This window comes from Solea solea, chromosome 1 (assembly GCF_958295425.1).
Source record: "Solea solea chromosome 1, fSolSol10.1, whole genome shotgun sequence".
NCBI lineage: Eukaryota > Metazoa > Chordata > Actinopteri > Pleuronectiformes > Soleidae > Solea > Solea solea.
In genome coordinates this window covers 13,398,630-13,423,431 of record NC_081134.1, presented here as the reverse complement: position 1 = coordinate 13,423,431, position 24,802 = coordinate 13,398,630, and the positions used below count along the sequence as shown (strand labels likewise).

General features: G+C 42.6%; 1 protein-coding gene and 1 long non-coding RNA gene across 8 annotated transcripts in view; both read left to right on the top strand.

The window, feature by feature from the left end:
• Positions 1–817: 817 nt before the first annotated feature.
• Positions 818–19,448, top strand: LOC131455259 (uncharacterized). The gene is made up of 4 exons (XR_009239785.1): positions 818–1,223; positions 2,454–2,506; positions 17,806–18,034; positions 19,022–19,448. It is a non-coding gene; the product is annotated as an uncharacterized LOC131455259 (long non-coding RNA).
• A 1,892-nt stretch (positions 19,449–21,340) lies between these two features.
• Positions 21,341–24,802, top strand: part of znf521 (zinc finger protein 521) — an 86,053-nt gene continuing 82,591 nt past the window's right edge. For 5 of the 7 annotated variants that reach the window (XM_058622748.1, XM_058622775.1, XM_058622759.1 and 2 more), the window contains exon 1: positions 21,507–22,222. In XM_058622748.1, coding sequence (XP_058478731.1) covers positions 22,183–22,222 — 40 coding nt within the window. In that variant the 5' untranslated portion in view covers positions 21,507–22,182. The other 2 variants (XM_058622788.1, XM_058622782.1) reach the window with 1 other exon arrangement.

Below are 24,802 nucleotides of genomic sequence, written 5' to 3'. Positions count from 1 at the left end.
TATGATACGTCACAGACTCCTTGAACAGAAAATGTGGTTAAAAGGGGATATTTGTAAAATGCATGCAGCAGCATCCTTTAGCGTTTTAAAATGGCCGCTGCAATCCCTATTCAAAACAATGAAGAGCATGGGTTAGCACCCGCGGAAAGTTCCCGGAACACAGAAACAAGTCAATGTGTTCATACATAACTGTCCCACCATCTGTTCTGTTTTAATGAACTTTATACTTATGTGATTAATTTTTGCGTGAAAGCAACAGGCGGAGATTGAAAGTGAGAGTGTGCCTGCAGCAGCGACAGCAGAGTCGCAGCAGCGGAGAATTGTCACATGAAGAGGACAGACAACAAAAGCGACAGGATAGAGTTGTAAAAGAGTTGTAAAAGCATTCAATATGTTAAGTATCTACCAACAATTGCTCTGGCTTAGCTTTTTTCAACCATTTTTGATTCCTTCTTTGTCATTCAGTCAAATATATGTTAGCACATTTCTACTGCAGACCCTTGACCCCCTCTGGTTAAGACATTTTTGAGAAGGGTAGCAGCGGCGGCCCGTCCATAGAGGGCGCTAGGGCGCCGCCCCACCAGCCTCGCGTGAAGACGATAGGAATAATCTAAAGTAATGTATAAAAAACATGGACAATTTAAAGAAATGTGCTACACGTTGTACAGTCCGTGACTACCGTGTGTAATCTGCGTTCAAATGTAGTTTAAAAACGTTAACTTCTCACACTCCTTGAGCGCCGGTCAGTGACGTATTTCCGGTTTTCGGGCGCATTCGTCTGTCTCGTAAACTTTTGCTCAGAGTGAGACACCACACACACACTCATGAAAACTCATGGGCGCAGAATTACGCTCGAAGGCCCAGGGCCGAGCGGACACGTCCTGATGCCAGAGGAAACGGAAATGCCTCCGCTCGCATTTATGCTAACTTTACCACCGCTTAATTGTCGGTTTCATCGTGGAAAAAGAAGCACCAAACACCGTTCTCTCGCTGCAAACTAAGCCGTTTCATAGAAGAAAAGCTTCGGCTTATAGAAGTCGGACCTGACCAGCCGAACGTCGTCATGAATCAGCAAACGAAAGACAGAGGGAGGAATTACACTTTCGCCAGGAGCTGGTATGAGAAGGACTGGCTAACTGGTTGCCCTCAGCCCAGAGCCATGTTCCGTTCTCCCTGTCACCTTTTTCAGATGACGGACACCGAACAAGCCTGGATTCGGACAGGTATTACAGACTTAAAACATTTCTCTGAAAGTGCAAAAACACAAACTGACAAGGCTACATATGGACAATGCTATGCAAACAAAATAATGATAGAGAAGCTTGCACAAGGGTAGATGAGCAAAATTCAAATGCCTGAAAAATGAAAACTTTTCGTTGTGTATTTTTATTTTCATTTAAGTGAATCTTTTAAAATAATGATATCAGGCCTGAGAATGGTGCTTTGGCGTGTCCTAGTGGTCATATGCGATAACTGCACATTGTGGTTATATACCACATTGTGGTTATATAGCCCATGTGAAAAAACTGACTTGGCTGCCCCCCAAAAAATTTTTTTCAACAGCTGGTAGTGTGGCTTTTTAGGTTTGGTAATGTTTGGCATTTCCAACCTATACGTGCAGCGCTCTATGTGTTTAATTTGTACAAGCTGGTGGTGGGTGGTGCAAAAGACCAAAAAAACAAAACATAAACACAAATATTTTTAAGTTGTGAATATTTAGGCCACACCAATTTTATCAGTGAAGCTTGTACTTAAATTGAATATAATCCATTGATCTCTGGTGACACATCATGGCTATTTTATGAGTCAATATAACACATTTCTTAGAAATAGCACTTTTAAGTGTACTTTTTATCAGCTTTATTTCACTGTATTTTAGTGTCCCAGTCCTGGATGCAGCATGGCTGGTCCATAATTATTACACATTTGCATAATTGGTGTTTTGTGACCAAGAGAAACCATTATTACAATAATAACACTTTTCACCAGCTACGCTCACACAGACAGAGATGCTCTGGAAACTTTCCCTCTTTTTCTCAGCCTGCCCTAACAGTGGGATGCTTGGAAGTTCTTTGCCCCAGTTCTCCATGTCCTTGAGAGTTGTGCCTTCGGGCCGGGGCTGGTGGGGTCCCGCCGAGCACAATGTGTGCTTCTCACTCAGGCTCCCGCTGTCCTCCGCTGCCCCTGCATGGCTCTGGAGAGTTGCCAAGCTCTGAGGGGTTGTCCGTGCGGGTGGGGGAGCGTAGATGTTACCACAGAACTGCTCCAAACATCTCACTTCCTTTCCCCATGACAGTCGACCGGATATAAATCACTTCCCTGGATTGGCTGACTACAATGGGATGCTTGGGAAGATGTTGTTATGGATAATCAGACTAATTGCAATAAACAGTGTGAAGTGATGTGCAAATGAGTGAGGATCCTCATTCTGCTCTTTTTTTTTTTTTGCAAAGGTTGAACCATAGGGTGGACTGTGTGATGCCAACTTAGTCGAGTCAACAAAAGCGTAAGTTGTACTGCAAGGAAAATGTGGTGTGTGTGTTTTTTTTGAAAACATTATCCAGCAACTTAATTCACGTTATAAGGCAGTTATAGGAGATGAGCGTAATTTGTAGCTTTATGTGTTTGACAAATCTCTTTCTACATATTTTATTCAGTACATATGCATTGTTTTTCTCTCTTTTTGCAATTATTATGGATATTGGCCGAGAGCAAAGATAAAGATCCATTTTCTAATATTTTGTCCTTGGATTGAGCACTCAGGGAATTCACTCCCCTTCTTCTCTTTCCTTTCCCTGGCTAAGGCATGGGGAATTGGTGGGATGAGAGGCTATTCCCTAAATAGCCCATGGCAAGAGGTATCCTGATTAGCATGCTGCCTGCTCTCTGGCAGCAGTCCTCCAGGCCACCAGCGCTATCACTTACGTGCTGTTTGTATTTGTAGTTGATAGTGTGTGCTGTTATAATTGGAATGAGCTCAGGAACCTCGTTTGCTTTTGATCCGCTGCCAGCCACTCAGAGTGCTACTGGGCCACAGCTCTCACCTCAACACTCCCAGTGGATTATGGGAAACTGCAACGCTTATGTTCTAAAAAGCGCCTGACAGCATCTCACTCAAGGTCGAACAATACAATGGTAAGTGTGGGGAGTAGAACAAAAAAAAAAGATGGAGGAAAAAGTTAAACAGATATTTGATGTGCGGTATTTTGGACTTGTGAAAGGGAAATGGAAATATTAAAAGTAATTGTATGATTGTTTGGAGTAGTTTCAATGACACGCAAGGATATGTGGATTAATAACTCTGAGACGACTTCATCATTACTATCATATTATCATGTGTAAACATGTAGACATTGCAGCCACACACAGACACACAGCAGGCCATCCGTGTTTGTAGCAGACATGAGGGATTGTAACAGTTATGTCACAATAATTTTGGGACATCTGTGTTCCTGGTGGAAACAGCAAATTAATTCTAATACTACAATCACTACGCGGATAAAAATAGTCAAACAAAATAAGAAACATTGTTGATTGAGATTGAAGATTTTTCATTGAGGAAAATGGCACCCAAAGGAAACAAACATGCAACTGGTGTCACATTACAGAAATAAGTCACACTGTAAACACATCTGTCATTGTTCTCACATCACAACAGTGACAAATGCGTTGCGCTTTCGTTTGACTGCTTCACGATAAAAGGCGCCTATACCTTGGTGCCTTTATTGTGAAGCAGTGGCAATCGGACATAATGTAATGAATGAGCGGTAACTTAACACAGGTTGTGCAGCTGTGGGAGCAGCAGCAACACGACTGATATGATTAAACATATAAACAGCAACAGCGGATCACATGCAGCATAGTTTACGGTGAATCCCTCGTGCGGCAATTTGAATTCAGCACAGGAACGTGGCCCACAAAAATAAAAAATAAATAACCAAATGCAGCTAATTCTTTCCAAAGAACATTTTTTTATTAGACTCAAAACGTTCCCGTTAGGCCTTGACAGTGTGTCAGTAATCAAATATTAATTTGTATAATAATTATGATGTTCCTTTTCCCACTGTCATATGTTCAGATTTCGTTGTTCTGTCCTCATTTCATATTTACTCATAATTCTGTGATGACCAAACTGGCATCACTCAAGTTCTGGACCTGATCCCAACAAACCTACGATGTCAGATGTGAAGACAATTGTGGAAGAATGTGGTTCATTTGCTTTGCACTCTGTGACATTTCCACAATTTCACCTGCTGGCTCAGCACTTTTCCAGAGTAAAACCAACTCCAGAGACTTATGGGGTTTTGATGCTCCCTCGCTGCCAAATGCCAGCAGGCCAGTGAAAAAAGGGTATCTGAAACTCCTAAGCTCAATATTTAATCAAGCACTGGGTTACATTTGCTGTTTGATTAGGTAAGAGACTTGCACCTCCCTGAGTCTGTGATTGCTTGGAAAATATTTGTCCAAAAAATTAAGGCTCACCTGTGTGTTCCCTGCACTTTGATCTTAGCATGAGTAACAGTTTTAAAACTGTACTGCATCACTTTTCTAGGTAAACAAATGTCTGTTGGATTCAAATGATTGTCAAATTAGTCCATGCAGTGTTAATTAAGCCGATCCACTCCACGCAACTCTCTTTTTCACTCTGCACACAGATTTGTTTTACTATGTCAAGACAGACGGAGGAAACGGCAACACTGTGCTAGTAAAGCCGCATGGCTGCAAACGGGTTGGACTATGACTGAAAACACAGATTCTACTGCTTAAAACACATAGTCGTTCAGCAATTTGACAAGATAAATGCATCTCGCCCCCTCCCCACCTGTGTTCAAAGGAAGGACACAGCATACGAACAATGTTACATCATATTAGGCAGAAAAATAATATCAACAACAACAAAAATCACCAGACCTGCAGCTGATGTTCTGTCACAGATGGCACTAAAATCTTATTTGTGTCTTTGCTCTTTTCTCTTCTTGGATTTGTCTCACTTTCAGTGATCATTTTTATTATTATTATTAATGCGTTCTTTTGTCCTGTGCAGCATCCTCATTATTACACTTTTTTTTTTTTACCATAAGTCCATCTTGTCGCAGCATAATCACCCAGGACTGCAGCGAGTCACCTGAGAATAACCCTGATGAGCTTGTTCCAGGAGGGCATTACCACTGGTTAAGTACAAACACCTGCTAAAATATTGGCAATTAGGACATAATTAGCTGCTAATGTATTTCTAATCCAAAGCGGGCCATAGATTTGTCTTTTTTTGCGTAGACTCCCATTTTTAATGTTCTCTGTTGTTATTGTTTTCCTCAGGTATTTGTATCCCGAGAACATTGACTAAGTGCCCTAGTTCATCATATGCAAATGACTTATTAATTACACATGCATTATGCCCGTATTCAGAAGACATCAAAGGCAAGTCTTCAGATGGTCCCCCTCTGTACCACACTCAGGTTACAAATGTCTGCGTGTGCACTTTCCTGCGTGCCTCTTTTAGGCAGAATGCCTATATCCTCAATTAAAAAAAATTATTCACAGGAACCTCTTTCTTCTCGCCTCCTAATATTTGAGAAACACCTCCGGTGGTCTTTGGCTGTTTGGTAACCACAAATTGCAGATAATCATTTGAGCCTAGATTACACAGCATTATTAGAAAGCTGTGCGACTGTGAGTGTATCTTCGCAGCAAAGTCAAACCAATATTTTCTTTACTGAATGAGAAATGTCCCAAATCCTTACATTCACCAGCTCCCTGATCACCACAATGGCAGTTTGGTATCAATGCTTCAGTCTGAGCTTCGGACATTTCTGTTCCTCGTGTCGACATGTTTGTTCTGTCTATAACTCCCATGTGAGTTCTCGGTTAACAGCCCATACAGCTGGTGTCAGAGTGTGATTTATACATCCTATAATGCCTTACATTGATTAGCAATAGAGCTCTAATGGGGTTGGATGCCAGCTCTCAAGCTCAGGCTACAAGATTGCACACGCCACACCCTCGCATAGTGCTTTTGTACCGTATATCATTATATATTTCTGTTCTGCATGGAAATCACTGATGCGACCTGTCCAATGAGATGGATGGGTCTGCAGACACGCAGTAGTTGTTGTGTGCAATCACTGCAAAACAGAGCAGTCGGTCCTCTTATCAGTCTCTGGTGGTCTACTCTGACTGGGTGCTGCTAGCATAATTAGCACAGCACTCTGTTTGATGATAAAACGTGTAATGGAGCATCCCTCCCCTCCCCTGCCTACCCGAATTTAACATTGTTTATTGATCTAATTAAAATATTTCAGTTTTTACTTGGCGTTAATAATTAATTTAATTGTGCCGTTTTAGTTATGAGCGGAACTTTTGATTACAGATGCGTAATAAGATGCTGCATGAGTGCATGCTGCTGTTTAAGAACACACACACACACACACACTGTATGTACTGTATGTGGTTATTAAATGTGGAGACTTAATGCTAAAATTTAAGTCACCCAGCTGATATGTAACATGGTCTAACCACCCAAGTCAAATGTAAAGTATGTCACTGAAGATACTGCAATATCACACATGTGCTTTGTGTTGTTGATACTAATGTGGTGCAGTGTTTCCTCCACTTGCATAGGAGCATGTAGTGCTTTAGTGTACGTCAAAGCCACCAGGTGGGGCTGATTCTTTCACACATGACTCCCACTTTTGGTGTTTCTGTTGAGAACCTCAATAGGAAATGCATAAGTGAAGTGTTTTTGTGGCATTTTTGTATGGCCCCCCCAAAACTATCATTTCTCATTAGGAGACCAAACTGTTTGTGGTTGTCCTCATTACTAAAAAGGTAGAGCTCAACCCCCAAAGGTAACTTCATCAACACCGCAGACAAATCTGTCTTAGGTGCTCTATTTATATTTCTGACTCACTGCCACAAAGATTTATTCTGCACTCCTGTCAATCCATCTCTCTAATGGGCAATGGCATCCTTTTTAGTTTGGAATGGCTGGTGTGTGTGTGTGTGTGTGTGTGTGTGTGCGCGGGCACATTTTTTAGCACCAGGTTTTTTTTTGTGTTAGATTTGCACACAAAAACAAGAACCTCGAAGTCAAAGAGCCCGTCTCCTCTCTAAAGAGAGTCATCTTTAGATAGAGAGCTCAGATGTCATGTAATTAAGATGATAAAAAAAAAAACCCATTTGCACTTCCATGGGTTATTAATGTGGACTAATGATGCTCAGATCAACTATAAGATGTATGCTAGTTATGGGGTTAATCTCCTCATTCTCACAAAAGCCATAAAGATAAACATTTTTACGCAGAAATGGGCTCATGCAACTCCCCAGAGAACTGCATCCCAACTACATAGGAAAGTTTGAATGGCCAAAAATAAAACTGCTGTGCAGAGTTTACGTGGTCTTTTTTTTTTTCCTCTCCAAAGTCTTAAAACAAAGCAAAGTAATACAAACATTGCTAGAAAAATAAGCAATTAAAATGTAGATTTTAGCTTCCATTAATAAATATATGGCATATTTACGTAATGTGCAATGCACATGTTTAATGTATAAATGGTATGTATTAGTACATATAATGTACTATATATTTTCAATTTATTAAGTATAATTTTGTATCTTCTTTTCCAGAACTGAAGAAGCCTCTTTGATGAGAAGTGAAACATCTTCAGCTTAAGTGCACTTGCCGATTTCTAATGCCCTTGAGGTATATTTTGTAGAATTATATACAATTTTTATATACTGATGTATCACAAATCCCCTATATTTTAAGAAATATTAGAAGTATGTATGATATCACACTTGAGCTATGAAAAGCAGACTTTATATTTATCTATATTAATTAATATTTCTATTTTAGTATGCTTTCAAAAGGCTTCATCAGTGCAAGACATCAGACAACTACGTATTACATTAGGGGGATCGTATATACAGCTCCAAAAAAACACATGTACACATACACAAAGTTTTCATCTAAGATGCGAAGAAGAAAGTTGTTTGTTGTCACTGAGGGGTTGCTTTCATAAACTCTTATTGTCATTAGAATCTTTAATGATGTTTAGGTTTCTTGAATGATGAATTCATGAGTAGTAACCTGGGGTTCACCTGCATGTGTGTATGGGTGGTAGCGATGCTCTGAATACATTAGACGTGTAAATGTCAAGCTTTCTGATGACTTTATCGCGAACGCTCTGATCATTACATTGTCATTAGTTTGGTTGCACCTCGTTAATGCACACAAACACTCTGAGTAACAGCGGATAATATTGTGTGGTGGTGCTAGTGTTTAATGAGGGGCCACATTTGCATACTGGCCTCCACCCCCACTTGCATTCCCACCCCACTCTCATTTATAAAAATAAATCACATTAGAATATCACCAGCTAATAAACTCGACTCCGGCCCACATCCCACGTCCCAGTGATAGCCAAGTCTCAGAGCAGGAAATACACAAAGCAGTCTCTCAGGATTAGAGAAAACCTATTATAGAAAATTCTCATATGGCACTGGAACATTCTTCATATTAACACCGTGCTGCTGAAGTAAATTATGCCAGTTGTTGTGCATGTTACAATCAAATAATCTGTCAAGGAATTTCCTGTGGAATGTTGAAAGTCAGCCTATCAAATAATGGAACCACTTAGAAAAGTCAGATTTAATTACACATCCTATCACTGAAAGTAGAAGTAAAATAGGGTTGCATTTGATTTTGAAGTTGTTTGTAATCTTGAGTGCTCATAATTGTACAGGATGCCACCTGAGGCAAGCCAGTTCCATTGCAATTTCTGCATTATTGAAAAGCTTTGATTTTTCTGAAGCAACGGTTCTCCTTTGATTAAGAAACAAATGCAATTAATCACAGCACGTCTATTTGGAAGTCAAATATCTCACTCTCTCCCTTGCTTTGCTCTCACTGTGTAGTACTGACTAAGAACATCACTGCCCAAACTAGAGAGGTCAGGAGTTGCAACCTTGTAAGAACACTTTGTATTGTGTCAGTGTGTCTGTCCAAGTGAGCACATGTTTTTGCCTCGCCCCCACCCTCCAAAAAGTCAAAACCTCACTAAATAAACAGCGTGTTTCCTGATGCCTAACGGTGTGCATGGCCCATGCACTGCCGATGTCAATCCACCCAGGACTACCAGTGGCCCCACTTCGCTCACTTACTTACTCTTTGGCTCACTCCATCCTTGCTTCACGCTCAAATTGACACTTGGTGCAGAGGCAGGCAGACAGGGGGCCTCTCCACCCTGTGCCTCCAGAGATGTGGCCCAGCTGTCAGCCGTCTAATCCAGTCCAACCTCCCCCTGAGCCAGGCAGGAACTTCAGGCTGCTCCCCCCTCATCCTCACGCCTAGAGGCACAGCAAACAACTCAGCCCTCAACAACACTGCACACAGCGGGGCTGGGACGGGAGCATTTTGCTAGTCAAATCAGTCTTGACCATTCTTCATAAATCAAGCCCAACTGTGTGACAGCGCTCGCCCAAAGACAAAAGCGATTGTCATGGAAAGACAACAGGTTACTGCTGCACTGCTGCACTGCTGACTTTATGCTGCATCGTATAGCGCATATCCGTTTGATAAGCAACCACTGTGAGACGTGTGGGATTGTGTGATATTTAGTGATGCTGTGTTGTTAGAGGCAACAACAACTGAAGAGATTTCAAATCTGCTCCTCCAGTCCAGCTCCTGTAGTCTAAATAGAGGTTCATAGGTATTTCGGTTGGCATTGTTACCATGCAGACAACAGTACAGGAAATACTTTTAACACTTATTACACACTTATTACACTGTAAAGCTTCTTTCCTTTCCATAAAATGAGCATTTTTGAGCCCAGGTGAAGCCACTAAAACAGGGGGGCATACAGCCATTCTCATTAGCAATTGTTGATCTGCCCTGTGGAGTTTTTGTGGGAGAAGAAAACAATTCAATAACAAGGAGCTCAGTGACGATGTAATGGGCGTTAGTATTTTGTTTCTTTTACTTTGATCCTCTTTCAATTGATCTTTCAGCTATAATAGAAATAATAAATATTTAGCCCTTTATTTTCTGTACAATACAGAAGTTCCCGACGTGTGGGCCGGGCACCCCTCTTATTGGCTGTGAAGGAACTGCAGGTGGGCTACGATAAACAAATAGAAAGGATTTAAATTTATTGGTAAGATGCAAAAAGCCTCACAAATATTAGTTGTTGTTTTTTCCAAGTAAAATGAACTTAGCACATTTTACAGTATAGACATGCAGAGGCCCAATTCTGTTATTGTTATTTTGTGACTTTGTAGGATACAAATAATATATAATCTGAGGTTTTGGTGGGCAGAATTTAAAATGGGCCATGACATTTTTAAGCTTTGGAATGGCTGTTCTAATATATTGCTGTCTTAATCTATCTATGCATACGTGCATGGTTGCTAGTAATGCTTCAAAATGTATGTTTGTGTAGTTTGTGAGCGCTTGTGGCACAATTGTGGGCATGTGTGTTTTCAGCGGTATGTCTGTACCTTTTGTGTGGCTCCCCATGGCATTCCCAATATCAGTATTCCTGTAGATGTGTTTGATGTGTTTGAAGCCACGCAGCATACCTGGGAACATGACAGTAAACATGGCAAAGGCTCTCCCTCTGTGGAGCAGTGATGCACGTCACCCCTAAGAAGTGTGTGACGGGTGTACAAACCAAACCCACCGGGCCACATCGTCTCCTGGGAATTTCCCTTAGTCTGCCATCTCCTCGACTGGCTGCGTGTTACTCAACGCTGTGTTTGCTCAGAATAATTCCATACGAGGACTTAAAACAAACAAAACAGTAAACTTAAAGTGGGAGGCAAACAAAGACAGGAAATGCAAAATATGGACTTGTGACAAGTTATGGAACCCACTTAACTGGTTATCTGACCCAGTGGCAGTGGATGTCATGATAGATCCTGTTCTAATGTTTTCCCTGCGTTTCATCCCTGGAAAATCACTAGTGTATGTTTCCTGCATGCATCCCTGGGGAAATTAAGAGGCACACTATGTATCTCAGGAGGATACCCCCAAGAATGAGAATAAAGCAGGCAGCATGAAAGAGTAGTGTTGGTGTGAGGGAGTTATTGGTCGGGCAAAGGGATTGCCAACACATCAAAATAGCATGGGTGTTGAACAAGACAGGAACTTGCACCATTTACACCTGCCACAGAGAGAGGGGGGGGGGGGGGGGATAAAGAGTGTGCCATCCTGACATGAGGAATTGTCATAGCCGCATATGCGCCGCACGATGTGAGGTGCAAGAGTTGACGCTTAATGTCAGACGGATTTTCATGAACTGACATGTACGACATGTTTCACATGACAGAGGTGCTTTGATTGTTGTTTTGGGGTTGGTAAGATAAAGTCATTTGTGTACGGCAGCAGTTTTATAATGTCACACACAGGCGACGATTTGAAAAGACGATCGTGTGATCTGTGACGGAGAGAAAAATGGAGAGCACCGGCGGTTTGACAAAATAGTCAGTTCTCAAAGATAATATCAGTATTGTGCTTTTCTTGATGCACCTGTCACTAAATTCAAACAGTGTCAACACATTATCTTACACATTGTCAGTTCTCACAATAGTCAAAGATTGTCTCCGCTCTCTTCAACGCCTTTTCAAATGACCCTGATCCAACCAAAATTAATAGCATAGGTCTCTGCAACTATGAGGTCTTTATAAATAGTCTTAGTAGTTAGATTATGGTGACACTTGTGAGAGTAATGCACTGTTGAAAGCATCAGTGTAGATGTTACTGGGTCAGAGCAAATGATAAAACACAAACGGTGACAGAATTTATATTCAGCTGAAAGAGATTACACCTTGAAAGTGAATATCCATGAAGCCAAACACCTCTAGCAACCCATAGCAGCACAGTATCTGACCACTACCTGTGGGCCACAGTGTACTCCAGTAAAGTGGAGCAGAGGAAAGTAGTTTTAAAGGAGAAGTGTTCAGTCAAATCCCCCAATGGTACAATCTGTGCCAAACAGTGCCATAACAGTTTTTTCATGGCATAATATTTTTCTATTTCAAGAGAAATTGCTGAACAAGCCTCTGGTATCAACTCTACATCTCTCTGCAACATCTCGCCACTGCTCAATGTGAATGATTAGCACCTCATTATAAATCGGTAGAATCGACAATATAGACCCAAAGCATCCAAGTCCCACCCACCAATAATGACCGACCACCACAAAGCAAATGCATGGACAAGGGAACGACAAGTGAAACCAAGGAGTACATTTGAAAGCTCCCAGCAACTGGGTTGGAAAGTGTTGTGCTACATGGAGCATGGTCATCGAGTCCGGTCTGTGTTATCACAAAAAGTTGTGGTACTAGATAGGTAAGGTTACTAAGTTGAACTTCAGCATATTTAATAGCATAGACATGACTCACAAATATCACTTTTGGTCTGTTTCAATGATTTGTGGTCTGTCATGTCTGTGTCATCAAGTTCCTACACTTAATGTCCCTCATTTTGCTATATCAGTTCATTCTTGTCATTTTCAGTTTTATTTTGAAAATTCCCATCCTGTCGCGTTGTAGATGCCTTTACTTCCTGCCCGCCTGTGCTCCCAGCCTCTTTGATTACCTGCACCTGCTCTAATGTGTTCCACCTGTAGCGAATTGTCTCCCCTCACCTGGTATATATAGACCTGCTCTTCCCTAGTGCTCGCTCCAAGTTCGTCATTGTCCTCTGCGTCGATTGTTTCGGCATTGTTCCTTCTTGTGAGCTTTTATAGTGCGTTTAGATCTATTATCTGCTCTGGTTTTTCTTTTTTTTTTACAACAGGGTTGTGCATTTTTCTGGGTTCAACCTGTTCTTTGTATTGACATGTCCCCTTCTCCCCAACACACTGTCTGCTTATGGCTTTATAATATAATTTACATGTATTATAATGCAGGAACTTATAATATTTAGATGTTTCCCTGCTTCACCACACCAGTCGGCTCTTTAACCAGCACTGCACAAGCCTGCTAACGACCCATTTATTTGAGGAGAAACACTGCCTCAAACTACTGAACAACTGGGTGTTTTGGAGCAGCAGAATTCGCTTCTTTATGAATTTAGCCATACTCCAACCTGTTGGCAGACATCTTGTGTTACTTGCACAATGATGTCGTTGCCTCCGTCCGTCCTGACCTTAAACAAACCTCTGCCTACATCCAGTGCAGGAATGTTGCCGGGCATGAGACAATCAGCATGTTGTGAACTCATTTGACAACGGTTTGAATTCAAGTTTTACTGCAGTTTTAATCATTATAATTAATAACTATTCCAAAAATGGATTTAAACCTAAACATTAAAAATGCAATGGTGCACGCAGAGAACAAGTAAATATTGCTGAACTCCCAGCACATCTGTGGAGCATATTGTATTTTGTCACCTTTTACTCTATTTGGGTTAGGGATTATTTTTTTTTATTATTATTTTTTTTTTTCATTTCTTTATCCAAGTTGACATTTAATATTTTCGGTATTAACGGGATTGCCTGGAAAATGTGAGAGCAAGACAGGGCGGCATGAAGGGCTGGAGGGGCTGGTGATAAGGGAGAAGGAGGGCAGTTCATTGAGGTCAGGATGACAGTAAAGAACAGATGAGATGGAGCGGCTGTAAAGTGTTTTGTAGGTGGGATGTTGCAGGAGTGGGGTGGGTGGGGGCGGAGTGGAGTCGAGAGAGACGGGGGGGGAAACTAGGCCAGTGTCCAGACTCAGAGCACCAAAGGCCCCACGTCCCTGGATGCCCCGTGTCAGCCCTCTGACAGGAGAGATGGGACTGTAACACAGAGTTTTTCACCAGCAGACGCCCCCCCTCCACTCCCCACATCTCCTCTGAAGAATACCCCTCCTCCTCAATGCACTCACCAGTCAGAGTTTGAGGAGAGAAATGCACTCGTTACAATAAGGAGGGCACATGGCATGGGACCTGCGGCTTTTGAGTGCCGCCTCCTCCATACTCTCAGTAGAATTAGGCTCTTTCCTGCAAGTGCTGTGAATTTCCAAACTTGATGTGGAGTAAATAGAATTTTTAAGGCAAGTTCACACTGTTTAGATGCACGGTCATGCAATATACCTATCCACTCGTTGGCCTTATAAAATAACAAGCTTATTGAGCATAAATACATGACTCACTGACAGCTAAATTTGGGTATGCCTCCTTATCCCTGCACTCAACTGAGCTCCCTCCTACCCCAAAGATAAAGCAGACTTATTGCTGGGCATAATCAGGTGGTCCGTTACCTTGGCAATTAAAGCCTTGTTAGAGATATAAAACCTTGAGAATCAAATGGAGAGTCCCTGGTGAGTCAAACCACCGAGCAAATCCTTAAACCAAACAACCTTCCAGTGGGAACATCTCTTCTCAGAGGATAGATGTTTAATTATCTCTGCTTGTTTGGGGAAGAAAGGAGGGTAAAACTGTTTCACTCCCTCTTGTTTGCCTTAAAAGCTCATAAGTGTTTATTGGAATTAATTTAAGGGGCAATCAGTGTTCCATGTTTGATTGTCACAATGTATTGAACAAAAGGCTGAATATTATGCGTGAAAGAATTGGGTCTAACAAAAATAGGTGATACAAAGAACACCGAGAATACATCCCGAATAAAAGTGTTTCAGAAAAAAAAACAAAAGGCAAAGCATTTTCCAAAATATTAAACAGATTTTGTCTTAAATTACCGCAATTAATTAATCTTTTAAAATTATTGCTGCTGCGTGATTCATTTATCATTTATTCCCAACTGATGCAAAACACCTATTCCAGTGTTATCTTTCCTAAAGTAGGCCAACTATTTTCCCGAATGAATATTCCATTTTTTCAACAATAATGCTACATATTTGGGCAATACGATACGATAATTCATCATTATTTAATGATCTCCTTCACACTTCACACATGGTGCCGTCAGTGACAACAGCTGTGCGGGATCTTGATGGACTATACTACCCTGGCTTCAACTTTTCGGTGCGTTCAATCCCACGTAACCCTTGGACCTTCATCCCTCATAACCCGCGGACGTCCTCGTTGACGTCCACGCGTTCTTTCCCTCCTGAAAGGTCATTTGTTTCCTCTCCTTGTCTCTTTTTCATCTCACCTTTTTTGTCTGTTTCTCCTTACCTCTCTGACATGCTCCTCTAAATGGGCCTGGCACGCATCCCACTGTCTAACGAAGGTATGTGTGTGTGGGCGGTGTTTAGGGAGGTGAAACCTTCTCTGGGACACACTAATCAGCTCCACACCAAGGCCTGGCCAGGGAGGCTCTGGACAGGTGAGTGGAACCATTCACTACACCCCCTGGCTGATCCGCAGTGTGAGGGTCATATCAGCTTCATCCTTTATGCCCTAGTCACTCCTTCATCCCGGTGTCCCTGATCACCTGGCTTCCATCCCTGGTTGCTGGGCTCCTTCCTAGGGGCCTCTGAGGAAAGAAATAGCGAGCATCTGCTCTACCATGGGAGCCTCCTGAACGCGCCTTCTGCTGGGCCCTGTATGTGTTAACCTTTTCTTTTAATTAACACCGTCCCAACTCCCAACTCCCACCACCGTCGTCCGGAGAGAGGGTTCTCGGGGCTTATGCAACTGTCAGGTATGTGGTGGAGTCATCGGGGAGCAAGAAAGGTGGTGGGCGGTGGGAGCGATGAAGGTGAGAAGGGTGAGGAGGAGGAGGTGGGATGAATAATGTGCGCATGGCCTGGGAGTGAGGGTTCTTCTAATCCTTTGGAGCCTTCGCATGCCGCATGCCTTCACACAACTACAACGCACCAATCATTCTACACAGCTGCCTATTTTCCAGGGACAATCCCAAAGTAAATTGGATGGGCTGATGAGAAGATGGCTGCTCTTAATTTGCACTACAGCTCATTACACTGCACAAGAGTCAAGAAGCTTTCATTTGTGCTTTAGTCATAGACTGTGCAATTGTAGACATTTGGAAAAAAAAAAAGTCACAGAGACACAATCAGTGCGTTTCATTTAGTTATTTTCAGTATGTTTGTTCCAGGTTGCAAAAGCTACATGTTCTATTTTAAATGATTTGTACGCAGAGAGGTTCCTGAGACTTAATTATTGACTTAATTATTACATTTAAACGTCCAGTGAACCTGGTATAACACTGACGGGAGCCACGCTGATTATGGAATGTATAATATGTGTGATATGATGTATGGTGACACGCTGTAGCTTAGGTGAGTAGGCTTGATCTCATCTTAATGTGAAGATCTCCTAATGAGAGAGTGGTAATGAGCAAGAAAACACACACACACTGCTGCCGCATCAGTAAAAAAAAAAAAAAAAGTGTTGAAAGGTTCGCTGTCTCTTTCTCTCCTCTTGTGTGGCAGTGCCAAGTGGAAAATGTCCATCTTTTGCTGGGAGATTTTTATGTTCGCCTTGGCTCATCGTAGTGCCCCCAAGGGATCTTCCTTTCTTGGCATGTTCATAGTGGTCACCATTTGCTGAAGACGGGTGATTGAGGTCAAAGCCATTTGAGAAGGACATAAAACCCCTAAAATTATTTTTGATCACACTACGCAACCGTCCCATTGTGGTTAAATTGTACTCCTCATGCCAATAGCACCTTTGCAGAGGTTATTTTTTTAAAGACGAGCAATTAATAACTGAGCTAAAGAAATAATCCATAGGTGACTATTCTGAACATTATATTAATGAAGTCCGCTGAAAGTCAGTGTAGGTGGAGCTTGTTGTTCACATAGGACACATTACAGCAGGACAGTGCAGGTGTCAGACATGTCCACAACAGCAGGAGGGATGTGTAGAACATCCAGGCGAGGGGTGAGACCCTGTCTCATCACGCAGGAGGCAAGACACTCGCCCACTCACTCGCTGCGATTGATCTGCTGAAAGGAGAAGTTCCAGAAAACGTCCCGGGGCAACTTTTGTGGACACTTGTGTTCTCACACATACCCCCTCCCAAAAAATGTGGTGCATGTGTGAGAGCAGCTTTTAGTTTGATGTGAGATGCTGCCAATCTGCTTACGACTGTCCGCGCGCCATCCGGTGATGCGGATGATGATGTTGTCACTAATACGATGACAACACCCTACAGCTCAGGTCATGAGTCTAACATTTCGTGACCTTAGTTTTATGATGGAGTAAGTAAGGGGAGAAACTGCCAGGACCTTCTCCTCATGAAGACCCAGAGCAAGGGCACTGTCTCCCCAGCCCCATAGATCAGCCAGTGCTGAATGTCAAACCGCACAGCAGCCACTGCAGTGCCAGGAGTCCCCCTCTCGCTCCCTCTCTGGCCCGTGATCTGCTGTCTGGTGACACCACAGCGCTAATGACCCGGTTTGGGAGTTGCTCCATGGGGCTCCTTGGCTTGGGAAGATGGAAGTTGTGGATATCCAGCTGGAAGGTCACTGTTGATGAGGACCACTCACTTCAGAGTCCTTCTACTTTGTTGACATCCTTTATTTTGCAAGGGTGTGGAGACATCGCGCCTCTCACTGACCAATGTATTCAAATATGTATGCACGGGTAAATTAGGAACACGCTTATTTATGTGGAGTATTTGTGTGAATATATGCACTTGGTAGAGAATGAAACAGTGTTATTGTGAACTGCATACATATGAGAATGTTGTGCTCCAGTGTTTAATTGCTCAACAATTTGGATAACAGTGAAGCTGGAAAGCAGCACACATGCCTTGCTTGCCAACTCTGAAGCCTTGTGATTTCGTGCTCTCCATGTTGTTTTTGTTCTTTTTTAATCAGTTTACTGTGAGAGTGTGCCTCAGTGCTCAGCGAGGGCAATGTTTTCAGTCACTTGTTTTCTTTACTTTTTTTTTGCAGCCTCAGGAGTTTGGCTTGTTGGAGCAGAGTGTAAAGTCTCCGGGGACTACTCCTCTGGTGGTGGGGGCACCGCCTCGACCTCACTCATGCCTGGTGTGGGTGGCATCCATCGAGGGAGACGCTCAATGGAGAGCAGGACTGAAGACGGTGATGCTTGTGGTGGACTCTCCGAGGACTGAGCCTTATTCTCAGGGTCATGCATTCCAGCAATCTCTGTAATTATAAGCAAGTAAGAAAAAAGTTGAATCTTCTGCCTTTCTCAAAATGATCGTGCCCCACTCCTCAAGGGAAACATTCACATCTCTGAGTTCTAGTAGCTGGATGGGTTTTAATGAGGCAAGTCAAGAGTGTGTATGTGTGTGTGCGGTTGGTGCACATGCATGTCTGTGTATCTGCCCTCTTCTAACGAGCGTAATTGACCGACTGTGCTTTTAAGACGCCATTTTTCACCATTTGTGAGAGTATTCGGCTAAATAGCCTTCAGTGATTATTATTTTTATGTGAGACACTGGGATTAAAAGTTTCTGAGTTGGAAAGTTCAGTTTCTACTCGTGTTTTTATTTTTATTTTTATTTTTTGACATTGTGCCGTCTGAGCCAAATGGACAGTGGGTGAGAAGGCCACGGGTCAAGAGGAGCTGCAGAAGGATCCCACCGACCATAGGCCACAGATTTCACAGGGGAACATTTCATCCTGCTGAGAAGCAGAGTGAAATTTCTGATGCTGCAGCACACACACATGTGGCAGCATCTAGAAATCTAAACTGAAAGCTATGGGTGGTGAAAAGAATCTCCACAGAACTGCTCAGTTTTACTACAAATACTGTGGTAAAAAAGCAGGTGATCTGAACACTGACTGTGCCTTTCTGTTTCATGCTCTCACGCAGCTTTCATCCGTTTGACGTTCTCGCTTTTGAAGGACAACACAGTTAGATATCCAAATGGAACGTTTACGTTACCAAAAATGGACACAGATAAAAATAAATGCTTCATTTTGCAGTCTTATATACAAGTGCATGTTAAACAGAAATGCCTTGTCTTTTTTTTATTCTGACAAACGTGTCACATTTGTTTATATATCTTTGTTTGATTCCCTTGTCCCCTCCTGCTCAGAGGTAAAGACTTGAAACAAAAAGCTGTTTTTTTTCCTGTTGGTTTTCATTGTGCCTATTTGCTCCCAAAAATGTATATTTGATTCTCCTCTCCATATTTATAAGGTTATTCACGAGGGACAGGCCGTGTCAGACAGTTTTCGGAGCATCATGAGCAACCTTCCTCGGATGATGATTCTTCCACTTGAAGGTAAAAAAACAACAACTTCTGAGCAAGAGAGTACTGTAACTCAGAGAGTGAACCGTGCAAGCATTGAGTCAAGTAAACCCCCTTTCCCTGTTACTTTGTCACTAATGAAAGTAGCAGCAAAGAGCCCTGGAGGACTGAAGAGCACTGTTTGTTTGCGTTTGAGAGAGCATTCGAGAGGTACAGGGGGAGGCACGGTGGTAAAACTTTGGGAGAGCCGTCTGACGGAGCGCTGAGACAGAGAGCGGGAACTTTGGAGCGTTGTTGAGATTAAAGTTTTAAGGCAGTTGAGACCTCCTGACAGATTCCCAGAACCTACAAATAGATGTTTTATATACGTGTGTTTACTAGCTTTACTGTAGTTTGGGAGGGCTTTGAATTTACCAAAGCACATCACGTCAGTCTGTGTCACATTTTGTCTCCTTGATCTCTTATGCACTTTTTGTGGCAGCTTGTGGGTGGGGGAAATTAGTCGAAAAGCAAGGTTGGAATTACAAGATGCACACTGAGGAAAACAGAATTAAATCCTAGTAGGTCATGTCCTGACTTTGTATGTTAAGTTCTACCACCAATACCTACAAAGATGCATAATAATCTGTATTTAACCCTGAGAACACAGGGCTGCTTTTTTCCATTACTATGTTTAAACGTACAGTATATACAGAGGTCATAAGAATGTGCTACATAAAAAAAAATAAAAAATCACCAACTATATAAACACACCTGAGCAAAAAGTCCTCAAAATGTTTCAAATCTGATTGAATTAGTGAGATTTGGAAATACATCACAGTTTTTATGTAGAAAAAGAAAAGAAAAAACGGTCTAATTTTGTGACTTCTGCACAATTATTGCTACTTTATATCACTACTAAAAATGCGATCATAACTTTGACTCAACAACACATAAGAATATGTGACCTATAAACACCACACCCCCAGGATGTCCATATAAGGAGTTGTGTATTATTCCCACGGCAATTTACCAAGGGTGCACCTGCGGCACAGAGCCGTGCCGCGTGGGCACTAAGGGTTAATGATCACCAGCTGCCTGTCAAGTAACATATCTCCTCTGTAGCTCTGAAATTTTCATTTGTGTGAGGCAATTACCTTAAATGTCTGCAACAGTTTAAGGCCTCATAATGAACTCCAAAGTAAAAACCCCATAGAATAAGTGCAGCCTTATTATGTACTCACATCATTAACTTTTATAGTTATAGTTAACTTTTTTAGTGAATTTTCTGTAACAGCGTTAGAGTAAAGGCTATCAAAGGTTGTTGTTAATTTTCTTCTTCGACACCAGCCGGTATTTGGGAGTTGCCCTATCGACTGTTTCTCTCCTTCCCTATAGGTCTGCAGTGAAAAGCGTGTGTTTGCTCGTACTCACTCACTTGTCTCTGTGAAGCAGTCAGAACAGAAATGCATCAAAAGTGGGAAAAGCAGTTTGCATGACTGTGATTTTTTTATTTTTTTATTTATTTTTTTTTTTAGATGGGGCCCCTGGCAGAGACTACCTCCAGGCTGTGGAGGGGAGTGAGTGCAGAGTGAGAAGCCCACTGCAGGACTCCGCTCTGGATCTCATTTTCACATAGCAGGGTATATGGTGTGGGGCCCGGACATCATCTAGCAGGTGAGGGTGTGAGGGTGGAAACCATCGTGCACTGTGGTGGGCATGTTGTTGCACAGAAAGAAAGAAAGAAAGAAAGAAAGAAAGAAATACAGAAATACATTTTACACCATAAAATAATAATAAAAATACGAATTTATGATTAATATACAACATAAAACTAAATCCAGAATAATGACACTTATTGCTTCTCCACAACTACTAATATCATTCGAATCATAAGTGCATTTATTCATAAAAAGTACGAATAATGAGTGGGAAACAAACCTCCAGCTGATTGTGAATTATAGGGGAAAAAGGAAAAAAAATAAATAAATCTGGAAATAATTTGATCATCCCGAAATACAGCGCGTGCCATTACATGTCATATATGTCAACAGCCGCACAGAAAAATGTCTCTCTACTTAACCATTTCTACCAGAAGGGGGACCAGTCCGTCTGCCGTAGACGGATAGTGGCCGACGGCGAGCTGCGGCAGAGGAGACGCCAGGGTGAGCAAGCCGACTCTGGGTTTAGAGTTCGACTCCAGATCCGGGGACCAGCCGATCCAGCAATCCGCATCTTGCCGTGATCCCTAGGATTTTAATCATGCCTCTCTGTCTGTGTGTGAGTGCAGGCAGGCTGACAATGATTTCCTCAGTGATTACGTACAGAGCGAGTCCCTGCGGGGTAGGGGCCCCCTCTGGAGCCATCCTGATGGCTTTGGGGGCCTTGCTTCCATTTTCCATTATTATGTGGACTACCGGAGCGACAGCGCAGTCCAAGACCTTGCAGGTTTGTGATGAGGAGGGAGCTTCCATCTTCTCTCTGCTTCTTCATCCTCTTTTAAGAGCAATTTAGACGTAGACTTAGATCAGATTCCGAACCCTAATTCATGATTAGCTGACTGGAGAGAGAAAAGGGAAGAGTCTGTGATAGTTTTGATGCTGTTAGGTGGATATGAAATGAAAAGTGTAATTAACATTTTTCCTCCTTTTTTTTGGTTTTGTTGCATTTTTTGCACTCTCACAGGAGACGTTTCGCCGATGTCTTTCTCACGCGGATGCATTTGAGATGAGAGGCGGAAAGCAAATATTGCACTTTTATTTCTAAGCGAGCGAGGAAAAAAAACGGCACATCATGCCTGCACGCGTGTGCGTTTTCCCGGAGAATGGAAGCGCATGACGGGATTACTATATCCTCACACTTTTCCCGACACCCGGCTCAACTAAATAGTGTCGCCTTTACCGATCGGGCTAATTGGATTTCTATAACCTCCACCTACTCATCACAAAAATAACAGCAAACTCGTGTTTCGACCGCGCGTCAAAGGGGGGCCAAGTTACATCTGTCTGTGATGGTAAAAGGGCAGCCGCGGCTGTGGTCAGCGCAATTTAGAGAGAATACACCTTTAGACTATCCCGTGTTGTACAAATTATCAGACAGAAACTGAGCAACTTCAGCGTTTTTCTGTAGGATGTCGCGCCGCAAGCAAGCTAAACCAAGATCACTGAAAGGTAAGTGCTATCTGCTGTGGTGGCTCTCAGTCTCAGAGCATTTTCTCTTTTTGATTTATTTGAAGGTGGTGACGGGAAGTCTAGACGAGCATGAATATGGATTGAACTTATCGCTCACTCAAATGTCTGCCTGCCTCTGGTTTTTTTTTTTTGTTTTTGCTTTTTTTATTTTACGCATCTTGATTTGCGTTTCTTCCTCTTCATGGTGCGCACGAAATCGACTGCATTCAGCGCTAAAGCAAACAACGCTGCTCTCGCTTGTCACTGTTTTTTTTCCCCCCACAGTGGAGTGATGTTTGTAAACGGTAGTTAAAGTGCAGGGACGTGAAAGGAAGCGTGGTGGTTTTTCTTTTGGGGGGGGGGGGGGGGGTTTGAGCAACAGTGCAGCGCTACACACATCTGGATGCGTTAAAGACGCTCCTGCTCGGAACTTGAGCTGTCTGATGGAATGGGGTGCAGAGTCACGTGACATCCCCGACACCCACCCACCCCTCCGTCTGAGAAACTAAGGAGGAAACATTTTAAATGTTGTTGAAAGGGAGGGCTGTGATGCGATGTGTGTGTGTGTGTGTGTGTGTGTGTGTGCATGTTACACGTGAAGGAGGTGGGAAACAAGAGTCAGTGCTGGGTGCTAATTAAGTTGGAAACATCTGGACTTTAGTCATCCAAAAAAAAACAACAACAAAAAAACTGAACTTAGTGGTGTTTTTTCTACAATCCATTTTAGGAACACACACACACATATGTGTTATTTTGTTACTTTTCCCCCCCTTTTCCAAACACTTGGCATACTTTATGTCTGAGCGTGCACGTGTGTGTGTGAGAGGTGATGGAAAAAGAAATGGAGAGAATGATAAGAGAAACATGCACACACACACACACACACTACTTTTCTCTGTAGCTTTTTGCTGCTGGTGGTGGTGGTGGTGGTGGGGTGGGAAGCCGTTGGCTTTTGGAGGTTGAGCTCCAGTTCATCTGGCAGGCATTGTATTTTGCTCAGCAAATAATTGTCCACAATTTCACATTCCCAGCTTGTGGTCTGCGGACCCCCTTTCTCTCTCCCCCACTTTCCTTTCTCGGAAGTCTTCATCTCAAAGGAAGATTACATGGTCTGCGGTAGTACATTCATGCAGCCACCATTTTAAATCAATACCCAGGAGAGGGTGGAAATGTGAGTGCATGCACATCTTAAAATTGTCACATTCTGTCTCCAGACCTGCAGTGCTTTATTCACAGTAAACAGCTCTATACATAGACTTCCCATTTTCTCAGACCAGATTGGCATTGACTGTTTTTTTGTTAGTTGGTGTGACATTCGCTATTCTCAAAAGACACATCACTTATATATAATTGTCTCCTGCCAGCATGCCTACATTCTACAAGTGTGTGTGTGTGTGTGTGTGTGTGTGTGCATTCAGAAGAACATCTGTCAAGATACGTGTAAATCTGTGTCTGTGTGTGTGTGACAGAGAGGGATAGAGAGTGAGCACATCAGTATGCAAATGAAGTCAGAGTGATGACATTGTTTGTTTTGTTATTGTCACTAAAATTTAAATTGGAAAATTGTAGCTCACAAAACACTGCGACTTTTATGTCTTCATTCCAACTGCTCGAGCGGAGCTGAAATGCAGATACGTCATAGACATTTCCCTGCTTTGGATCAGACCCAGGGAAGGCCAGGCAGATGTTATTTATTGTTCATTGTCTATCTCTTTCCTCGGGGACAGAGATACACTTATACAGATGTCCACGTTAACTTTCCCTGTCATTTAAAAAAAAAAAAAAAACACACTGCTTGACCCTGCATTCTTAGCTGTTGTTGTATGAGACCGGAATATTTCATCTAAACCTTTTTAAGCATTTTTAACACAAAGTGACATATGTGTGCATGTGTGCGTGTGTCTGTGTGAGAGAGAGCCCACGCTCGCACTGTGCTGGGAACCGGAGTTGCCAAGTTCAGGTTTCACTTTTTATAGGTTGTCTTGTGCCGACTTGAAGCGGTGGTCAGTGTGGACGGAGGCTTCTTTATGCACAGAGAGAACACTTTGTTCTGCAGACGGAGACGTGAGCGCAGGTGCGGATGGAACGTAGCGAGAGTGTGCATTGTTTGATAGTTGGGATGGTATGGACATGGGGTGTATGCAGAGACGAGAAAATAATGCTGTGACAGTTGGCACTCTTTTTTTTTTTCTTCTTCTCTCTCCCCTTGCGTAGCCCCGACACACACACATACACACACACTTCCTCAGTATTGCCTGCTTGTGGGAGTCAGAGGTTATGTTTTTGGTCCCATCGAGGAAAAGGGCAACATTACAAGTCCCGTTTCAATTAAGTCTGAGAGACAGATCCGGCTACGTTATTGCTTGGGGGAATAAATGGCACAGGACACGACCATACATCATTCGCTTATATGCAAACACTTCACCCCAGCCACTGACATTTACTCAATCCTGAGCCTTCCACATTTCTCAACTGTAGGCACATTGTAATTTTGTTTTGATGTGCAGAGGCTTTGGGTCAGCACATTGACTCAGGCTGTGGTGAGCAGCGAGGAAGGAGGATCTCAGTCCAAATCCTGCA